The sequence below is a fragment of the Symphalangus syndactylus genome, chromosome 9 (genome assembly GCF_028878055.3).
Source record: "Symphalangus syndactylus isolate Jambi chromosome 9, NHGRI_mSymSyn1-v2.1_pri, whole genome shotgun sequence".
Taxonomy (NCBI): Eukaryota; Metazoa; Chordata; class Mammalia; order Primates; family Hylobatidae; genus Symphalangus; species Symphalangus syndactylus.
The window spans coordinates 31,962,129-31,973,043 of NC_072431.2; the positions used below are offsets into that span (position 1 = coordinate 31,962,129).

General features: G+C 37.9%; 1 gene segment (V, D, J or C); it reads right to left on the bottom strand.

The window, feature by feature from the left end:
- Positions 1-5,318: 5,318 nt before the first annotated feature.
- LOC134731421 (T cell receptor alpha variable 12-3-like) lies at positions 5,319-10,414 on the bottom strand. The segment is given in 3 exon segments: positions 5,319-5,719; positions 5,931-6,015; positions 10,361-10,414. Coding segments are annotated over 2 exon segments (405 nt in total).
- Positions 10,415-10,915: the final 501 nt, after the last annotated feature.

Below are 10,915 nucleotides of genomic sequence, written 5' to 3' on the forward strand. Positions count from 1 at the left end.
TACCAGCTCCTTTTTGTACCTCTGGTAGAATTCGGCTGTGAATCCATCTGGTCTTGGGCTTTTTTTGGTTGGTAGGCTATTAATTACTGCCTCAATTTCAGAACGTGTTATTGGTCTACTTCTTCCTGGTTTAGTCTTCGGAGGGTATATGTGTCCAGGCATTTATCCATTTCTTCTAGATTTTCTATTGTTTTGTGTGTAGAAGTGTTCATAGTATTCTCTGATGGTAGTTTGTATTTCTGTGGGATCAGTGGTGATATCCCCTTTATCATTTTGTGTTATGTCTATTTGATTCTTCTCTCTTTTCTTCTTTATTAGTCTGGCTAGTCATCCATCTATTTTGTTGATCTTTACAAAAAAAACAGCTCCTGGATTCACTGATTTTTTTGAAGGGTTTTTTGGGCCTCTATCTCCTTCAGTTCTGCTCTGATCTTAGTTATTTCTTGTCTTCTGCTAGCTTTTGAATTTGTTTGCTCTTGCTTCTCTAGTTATTTTAATTGCAATGTTAGAGTTTGGATTTTAGATCTTTCCCACTTTCTGATGTGGGCATTTACTGCTATAAATATCCCTCTCACCACTGTTTTAGCTGTGTCCCAGAGATTCTGGTATGTTGTCTCCTTGTTCTCATTGGTTTCAAAGAACTTATTTATTTTTGCCTTAATTTTATTATTTACCCAGTAGTCATTCAGGAGCAGGTTGTTCAATTTCCACGCGGTTGTGTGGTTTTGAGTGAGTTTCTTAATCCTGAGTTCTAATTTTATTGCACTGTGGCCTGAAAGACTGTTCGTTATGATTTCTGTTCTTTTGCATTTGCTGAGGAGTGGTTTACTTCCCATTATGTGGTTGATTTTAGAATACAGGCCATGTGGTGCTGAGAAGAATGTATATTCTGTTGATGTGGGGTGGAGAGTTCTGTAAAGGTCTGTTAGGTCCACTTGGTCCAGAGCTGAGTTCAAGTCCTTAATATACTTGTTAATTTTCTGTCTTCTTGGTCTGTCTAATATTGACAGTGGGGTGTTAAAGTCTGCCACTATTATTGTGTGGGAGTCTAAGTCTTTTTGTAGGTTTCTAAGAACTTGCTTTATGAATCTGGGTGCTCATGTATTGGTTGCATATATATTTAGGATAGTTAGCTCTTCTTGTTGCATTGATCTCTTTACCATTATGTAATGCCCTTCTTTGTCTTTCTTTATCTTTGTTGGTTTAAAGTCTGTTTTATCAGAAACTAGGATTGCAACTCCTGCTTTTTTTAAAATATTTCCATGTGCTTGGTAAATATTCCTTCATCCCTTTATTTTGAGCCTATGTGTGTCTTTGCACATGAGATGGGTCTGCGGAATACAGCACACCGATGGGTCTTGACTCTATCCAATTTGCCAGTCTGTGACTCTTGCTTGGGGCATTTAGCCCACTTACATTTAAGGTTAATATTGTTATGTTATATGTGAATTTGATCCTGTCATCATGATGCTAGGTGGTTATTTTGCACATTAGTTGATGCAGTTTCTTCATAGTGTCATTGGTCTTTATATTTTGGTGTGTTTTTGCAGTGGTTGGTACCAGTTTTTCCTTTCCATATTTAGTGCTTCCTCCAGAAGCTCTTGTAAGGCAGATCTGATGGTGACAAAATCCCTCAGCATTTACTTCTGTGTAAAGGATTTTATTTCTCCTTCACTTATGAAGCTTAGTTTGGCTGGATGTGAAATTCTGTGTTTAAAATTCTTTTCTTTATGAATGTTGAATATTGGCCCTCACTATCTTCTGGCTTGTAGGGTTTCTGCAGAGACATCCACTGTTAGTCTGATGGGCTTCCCTTTGTAGGTAACATGACCTTTCTGTTTCGATGCCCTTAACATTTTTTCATTCATTTCAATCTTGGAGAATCTGATGATTATGTGACTTGGGGTTACTCTTCTTGAGGAGTATCTTAATGGTGTTCTCTGTATTTCCTAAATTTGAATATTGGCCTGTCTTGCTAGGTTGGGGACGTTCTCCTGAATAATATCCTAAAGTGTGTTTTCCAACTTGGTTCTATTCTCCCTGTTACTTTCAGGCACACCAATCAAGTGCAGGTTTGGTCTTTTCACATAGTCCCATATATCTTGGAGACATTGTTCATTCCTTCTCATTCTTTTTTCTCTAATCTTGTCTTCACACCTTATTTCAGTAAGTTGATCTTCAATTTCTGATATCATTTATTCTGCTCAAAGTCTATTATTTCTCAAATGCTACCCACATACAAGGCAAGTTCCATATTAATAATGAATGCTGCTTGTCCCCAAGCTAGATCGGCTTTCCTAGGACAATGTAGCCATCCCCAGCTACTGTGAATGTTGGCTACTCTTGGCTCACAGTTGCCTCTTTCCCTAGAAAATCGACCTTAGCCAATGAGAGTCACCATTGTCCAGTAGCATATACCTCTACCCCAAGAAACACCACAACCAATGACGACTTTATTCTTACCCAGAATAGGTCTGAGCAGTCTGGCCGCCTTGCCTCAGGGTGGGAGGGATAAACCCTGTGATGCAGTTCAAGCTCCAGAGCTCCCCATGAGGTCAGGCTGGATCAAGACCTCTGCTGGACCATGTCCATGCTTAGCCTTTCTCCCATCTCAACCTGGTTTCCAGAATAAATTACAGAGAGAGAATTCCAAACGCAGTCTCTGCTTTTAAGGAACTCATCCCAAGACAATATTTTATCTCACTGAATCCTGAAACCATTCCTGAAATATATATAATAGTATAGCTTGTTATCAAAAAAGCCGTAAGTAACATAATCGATGCTCAAACCAGCACCACAGCCTGAGTTCTTTCGAGAGTGCCATGATGCCAGAAGGCAAATCATAAAAGTGGAACAAAAATTTAAGTACCTTGATTCCAGCACAACTGTTTGCTCTTCCTCATTGCTTTTTAAATCTTTCTTCCATGACTGGGAAATATTTGTTCAGAGTCTTCACTTCTGCAGAGTAAGAAGTTGTAGCAAATTCTGAATTGGCTTCATCATTTTCATCACTGACTGTCAATAAAACTGGACAGAAATCTTTATTCTTCATTTCCAAGCTTTTCCCACCTTCTGGGCTACATAAATAATGTCATGCCTATCAGACCACAACTTCATTTTTACAGTAAATGTGATTCTCAAATGTTTTGCCTGTAATTCAAAGTAATATCTACTAAAAGGCTTTATTTCATCCAGCCACAAATAATTTCCCCGTACTTAACATACACTGCAGGGCAAATTTGTGGTGCCTTGTAGTCAGGGGATGGAGATATTTATATGATGTTAGGTGTTTCCAACTCTCCAGACAAACATTTCCTGAAGCATTCTCAATTCCATATGGTCTTTGGTATCTTATTCATACAAGTCTTTACTCATCATAACAAAGGCCCTTGGTGTCTGGATCTCTTTTAAATACTTACAGACCCTTCTCAAAAACATTTTAAGTCCTAGTTCAACCATTGTGGAAGTCAGTGTGGCGATTCCTCAGGGATCTAGAACTAAAAATCCCATTTGACCCAGCCATCCCATTACTGGGTATATACCCAAAGGACTATAAATCATGCTGCTATTAAGACACATGCACACATATGTTTATTGTGGCACTATTCACAATAGCAAAGACTTGGAACCAACCCACATGTTCAACAACGATAGACTGGATTAAGAAAATGTGGCACATATACACCATGGAATACTATGCAGCCATAAAAAATGATGAGTTCATGTCCTTTGTAGGGACATGGATGAAACTGGAAACCATCATTCTCAGTAAACTATCACAAGGACAAAAAAACCAAACACCGCATGTTCTCACTCAGAGGTGGGAATTGAACAATGAGAACTCATGGACACAGGAAGGGGAACATCACACTCCGGGGACTGTTGTGGGGTGGGGGGAGGGAGGAGGGATAGCATTAGGAGATATACCTAATGCTAAATGATGAGTCAATGGATGCAGCAAACCAACACAGCACATGGATACATATGTAACAAACCTGCACGTTGTGCACATGTACCCTAAAACCTAAAGTACAATAATAAAAATTAAAAAAAAATTAAAAAAAAATTTTAAGTCCTTCTGTGCTGTCATGCCCTGCTGGGGAGATAAGGCACTCTAACTACAGCCAATGCTCCCTCCCATCTCCAGGCCACACTCAAGTACATAGGAATCAAAAAACTTTCCCATCAGGCTCAAGCCAGGAGTTTTGAATTTGATTAAAACTTTACCCTAAAATGGCAACATAGACCTTCTCTAATCTTTAGTCTGTACAACTAATTAGGCTTTTTTTTTAACCAGTTCTCACCCGCTCACTCTAGTTCTTCCAGTTATCCATCAGGTGTACCCTTATATAACTCAGGAGTGATGTTGCAGTTGAGGCTGGAGATGGAGTTAGGGTTCTATAACTAAAAAAATTTATGACTTACGAGATTTTCAAAGTAATCTGCTTAAGATTTTTCTTCTCTTTGCATTTCTGCTTTGCTGTTTCATTCCTAAAGCAATGTCTATCAAATGCCTTGGGGAAAGAGCAAAATGTCTTAGGAAACATGAGAGCGTATCTGTTATTGTATGGAAATATTTTCTTGTCTTTGATAAAAAGAATCATAAAACCAATCTCATAAAGTAAAGATCTGGCATAAAAGTAGACTGGGCATAGATTAAATAAGTGTACCTTTTTGTATAGCAATAATAACTTAATAAAAAGAACAAGGGAGGAGGCAAATTTTTAGAAATGATACATATGTTTATGGCATGATTATATTGTCTGTATAAAGTGAATATGTGCACCTTTTTGTATGTCAATAACACCTCAATAAAAATATTTTATTTGTTTTTTGTTGTTGTTTTGTGTTTTGTTTTTGTTTGTTTTTTGAGACAGGGTCTCACTCCATTGTCCAGGCTGGAGTGCAGTCCTGTGATCACAGCTCACTGCAGCCTCCACCTCTCCGACTCAAGAAATCCTCCCACCTCTCCCCTTCCAAGTTGCTGGGACTGCAGGTGTATGTTACCACTCTTGGCTATTTTTTTTCTTTTTTTGAGACAAGGTCTCCCTATGTTGCCCAGGCTAGTCTCAAACTCTTGGCTTAAGTGATCCTCTTCCCTATGCCTCCAAAAGTGTTGGGATTACAGACATAAGCCACCAAGTCCAGTCAAAAAAAATATTTTAAAACTAAAGTGGAAAGAGAAGACTAGAAAATATTTCAAGTAGACCAAATGGTGTCTTTTATTTTCCTTTGGGGTCTCAATAATTTTCAGAATTATGAAAATATGTCCCAAATTAATCAAACCCTCAATACTACTGCTCTTAGTTTTCATTTGCATCTAGAGAGCAAACAGAACTCCATTGCCTTGCAGTCTAAGCTCTACATCAGGCATTCCTAGGGCTCAGGAGGTTTGGGTACAGACTGCAGGTGTCTGGGGAGCACTGTGCACTCATTGCACAGAGGTAGGTGGCTGAATCACTGGGCTGTGAGTTTCTGATGAACAAGGAAATACACTTGCTGGATTTATCGACCTGTGCTGTAAACCTTCCATGTTCTTTGTTACCACTGGAGTATGTGTACATCAGCAACTCAGGGCCTTTTCTGGAATACTGTCTGTACCACATGAAATATTGAAAAGCACTGTTGCTGTAAGTGCAGTTGAGAGAGGCAATGGCTCCCTCTGGAACACTGAGTGGTCCAGGATTCTGCTCCACCTCCTTCTGTTGGCACCAAACCCCTGTGAAAAAAGACAGTGGTAAGACAGAGAAGACAGATTGGGTAGGGGACACTTAGTACCCAGAATTTAAATCATCTTTTCATGGGACCCCACTCTCCCCAGTCTCCCTTTGTTAGAGAAAAAACCACTCATGTTTCTACCCACAGGCCTAGAATATACAATAATTGCAAACAATATACATTATGTTTCTACAGAGATGCCCAAAACTCACAGCTTAACTGAAGCCACAGGATCACCAGTAAAACTCTCAAGGATTTCATCATTCTTTTCTGCCCTGGTTCACCAAGGATTCAAACCTTAAACACGAAAAAAAAATAACTCAAATGTTTCTTATTTTTCTGCTGTAGGAATCATAAAAGAAATCTGTCCTACCAATTAGAAAAAATATGTTCTTCTTAACACCTCTGCTCCATCACTAAGCTCCTCCCTCATCTCTCCCTCTGTCTTGCTCTTATTGCTCTTATTCATGTGTATGTGTGCACTTGCAAGTGCACATGCATCCCCCCTCCCCTCCCCACCACAGGAGCACATGAGAGCTTTCCTCAAGGTCCCTGAGAAGACACTGCCATCTTGAGGACTCATGAAAGTGATCAAAGATGTTTTCCAACTACAGACCTGCGTTATGTGAACTGTTAAAAGTGAAAATATGACACTTTAGTTAAATTCAGAATATACAAGGAACTCAAACAACTCAACAGCAGAAAAATAAAAAGTCAAACAATCCCATTTAAAAATGGGTAGAAGATCTAAATTGACATTTCTCAAAAGAAGACATATGGCCAATAGGTATTTAAAACATGCTCATTATGGCACATGGATACATATGTAACAAACCTGCACATTGTGCACATGTACCCTAAAACCCTAAAGTATAATAATAAAAAAAAAAAAAACATGCTCAACATCACTAATCATCAAGGAAATGTGAATCAAAACCACAATGAGATATCATCCTATCCCAGTTAGAATCACTATTTTAAAAATATACAAAATAATAGATGTGATGAGGATGCATAGAAAATGGAACTCTCAAACATTGTTGGTAGGAATGTAAATTAGTACAGCCACTCTGGAAAACAGTAGAGAAATTTCTCAAAAATCTAGTAATAGAACTAGCATACAATCCAGCAATCCAACTACTGAGTATTTATCCAAAGGAAAGGAAATAAGTGTTTTGAAGGCATACCTGCCTCCTCATGTTTATTGCAGCACTATTCTAAATAGCAAAGATATTAAATCAACAAAGTGTCTATCTACTGGTGAATGGATAAAGAAAATGTTGTATAGTTACACGATGTAATACTCTTCAGGTATAAAAATGAATGAAATCATGTTCTTTGCAGCAACATGGATGGAACTGGAAGTCATTATGTTAAATGAAATAAGCCAGGCACAGAAAGATAAATATTGCATGAATTCACTCATAGGTGGGAGCTAAAAAAAAAAAAAAGAGTTGATCTCAGGGAGATAGAGACTAGAATGATGGTTATCAGAGACTGGGAAGGATATGGATGTGGTTGGTGGAATAAAAAAAGGTTGGTTAATGGGTAGAAACAGAAGGAATAAGTTCTAATGTTCAATAGCAGAGTAGAGTGACTAAAGTTAACAACAACACATTGTACTTTCAAAATAGCTAGAAGTGAGGACTTGAAATATCCTCAACACAGAAATGATAAGTGCTCTTGGTAATAGATATTCTAAACACCCTGCCTTGATTATTGTATATTCTATGCACATAGCAAAATATCACATGGACCACATAAATATGTACAAATATTATGTATCAATTAAAAATAAAAAGTTTTAATAAAGCTTTGAAGCTATATTAAAAGTCAAAGTCAATGTATGTGTGAGAAAGGCAGAGGGGTATATATGTGTGTATGAGTTTCCATCAAATGGCAACTCTTGTGTAAGTAAGACTACTTATTTCTAATAGCCACTTTCCTGAACTAAGAAATCAGACATAACAGATTCTATTATAGAAGTCTGAGTGAGATTCTTGCAACTCAAGGAGAATTTCACACTGTATAGCTCTTCTTAATGTCAGGCCACATATTCCTATACTACTCTGTTATGTACAACTTTTAAAAAAATGTCTTATAACTCAAAATAAGTCTTCCAAGATGAAATGGCCTAAAATCTAGCTGAACAAAACAAACATGGTTACAGCCCACAGCCTAAGCAATATTTTTTAACAAGGCCAGGAACTGGAGGAGCTTGGATTTTGTCATTCCATTTTGCACCAGTGATGCATCTGTGCCAAAACAGCACTTGCTTAGGTTGGTGCAATTGAGATGAACCTGCCTTTAGTACCTAGACTGTCAATAAAACCCAATGTGCCTGTTCATTTGTCCTGTCCCTCTTATTGCCTTTCTTATATAAAGCTGATACCTAGGAATCAATCTCTAAAAGTTACAGGTTTTGTTCATCCTCACGTAACCAGCAAACCAAATCTATCAGGGAGCTATCTATGCAAGAAACTCAGTTGAGTCTATAGATAAACAAGGACAGGCAACTACTGTTCTCTTCTGTTCCACAACGTGCTTTGTGTCCTTGAAGAGGCCAAAAATGAAGCAGGCTCTTTTCCACTCAAGAGGCATGTAATCGGTATTCACTAAAGATGGCTGAGGCTAACATTTCCCATTCCCACCAACAACTACCTAGGAAATAAATGAAGGAATAGATGGTAATATTGAAATTCCTCTCTCCAAGGGTACATTGCACTTGACAGAAACCATGACCATTTCTCAGTAAATACAAAAACCAGAGGAAAAGTGAAAGTAACACAAGCTGGCAGCCACTACAGTCTTGGAAAATTTACTAAAACAAAATCTAATGTCTGAAGCAAAGTCTGTAAGAAGCCTCAGACCCTCTTTGTAAGATTTGTAACAAAACATAATATAAATGGGTCAACACATTGAATGATGTGGTGGACCCAAGAGCCGTATCAGTGCTAGCAAAATGACAGACTTTATACAGCATCAAACCTGTCCTATGGACTCCTGTTTGCCTAATTATGTCTAAAGAATATATAAAACTCTTTCATATCCCCAAAGGACAGTGTTAAGATAATCGACCAATAACAAAAACCACTGACCTCTCCCCGATTGGTTTTACACCATCTTCACCTTCCACAATAGTAAATTTTCATTTTTTTAATAGCAAATTTTCTAGATATGTCTTGTGAACCTCAGAGTATTGCAAAACAAGATTTCATTTAAAAGCAATTTATCTTAAAATAAATGCTTCTGAAAATGGTGCTAATTTTGTGTCTATTTTTAAATATTTTAGGTTATATTTTAGGTATGAGGGGTAAATGTGCAGGTTTGTTACATGTCTATATTACACTCAGGTGGTGAGCATAGTACTGGATAGGTACTATTTAATGCACTCCCCAGTTCCTGCTCCCTTTGGTAATCCATAGTTGTTGCTATGTTTACGTAGGTTCTGTGTTTGGCTCCCACTTATAAGTAAGAATATGTGATATTTGGTTTAACATTTCTGCATTAATTCACTTAGTATAATGGCCTCCAGATCCATTCATGTTGCTGCAAAGAAATTATTTCATTCCTTTTTATGGCAACATAGTATTCCATGGTATGTATGTACCACATTTTCTTTATCCAATCCACCATCAATGGGCACAGAGTTTTATTCCATATATTTGCTATTGTGAATAGCATGGCAATAATAATAAGAAGCCACGTATCCTTTTGGTACAACAATCTATTTTCCTTTGCATATATATCCAACAATGGGATTGCTGGGTAAAATGATAGCTTCGTTTTATGTTCTTTGGGATATCTCCAAACTGCTATCCACAGGGACTGAACTAATTTACATTCCCATCAACAGCGTATAAGTGTTCCCTTTTCTCTGCAGCCTCAACAGTATCTGTTGTTTTATAATTTTTTTAATAATAGCCATTCTGACTGGTGTGAGATGATATCTCATTGTGGTTTTGACGGATATTTCTCTGATGATTAGTGATGATGAGCACATAGCAAGAGAAACTCTTAGACCCTGGCCAGTGGGGAGAAGTGAGGGTCTAATACTCTGTTTGTATGCTAGAACAAGTATAGAAAAACAACCATATTGTCTTCTGGAGCCAGGCAGCAACTCTGTGACCTGCTATTGGTTTGTTATCTCTTTCCACATTCCATGAAAACAGGAAAACTCTTGTGAATATGGCTCCCAGACTATTCTATCAGTGGCAGCTTTCTAATATAAATTCCTCATCTTCATAAGTATACAAACACAAGAATCAGCACAACCTTGTTTCAAACTGACTGATAAAAATGCATATGCTTCCCCTGATATCTTGACAGTTGGGTTATGTCATGAATGGCTACAGAGGTTGCAAATATTGCAAATACGCACTGACACTGCCCATGTAGTTTAACCAAAGTGATGCAGTGCTTATCCAAATCAAGTTTAATAATAAATCCCAAATTGGATTAACTTGTGCATTTTGGGTTATGCCTGGGGAAAAGGGGCCATACAACATCTCCATATTGGGAATGGTAGGGTTTTTTTCTGTGTGGTAATTCAGACAAAGATCAACATTTCAGTCTAAACTTTCGTGTATGGGTTATAATAGATAAAGTACTACGTGCTAGCTGTCTGTACTTTGGAACTTACATTTGGCTGGATCAAGCATAGCAGGTTGGTCTCATTCTGCTTCTTAGAGTTCTGCTGATAGTAGCCTTAATTAAATGCTATTTGAGACAAATGTAATGCATTTAGTCATGACATCTCTCAGTTACACCAATCAGAATGACTGACAAAGTGGCATAGTCATAAAATAAATTTCTAGCAACTAACCCAGTGTAGGACCATGGAGTGGATATTATTGAAAGGCAGTCCACCATGAGTCTGTTGTACTCAAACGTGACCTGATGAGTGTTCCAACAGTGTAATGACATGAGCATTCTACCTGGGTCACTTCTCAGAGTTATGCCAGCAAGCAATCTTGGGAGATGAGGTAATGTCTCCCTCTAAGACAAAGAGCAAGCAGGCTAAGTGCTTGTTATAAAAGCAATGAACTTCCTAAGCTCAGAGTTCCTCAGCTGTGACACACTACCACTTCATGCATAGCATCCCTTACTACCCATTACATCATCCTTTGAGGACTTAAAGGGAGGAGAAACTGATGGAAATATATCAATGTTCATGCTGTTTGTTGTGCCATAAGTA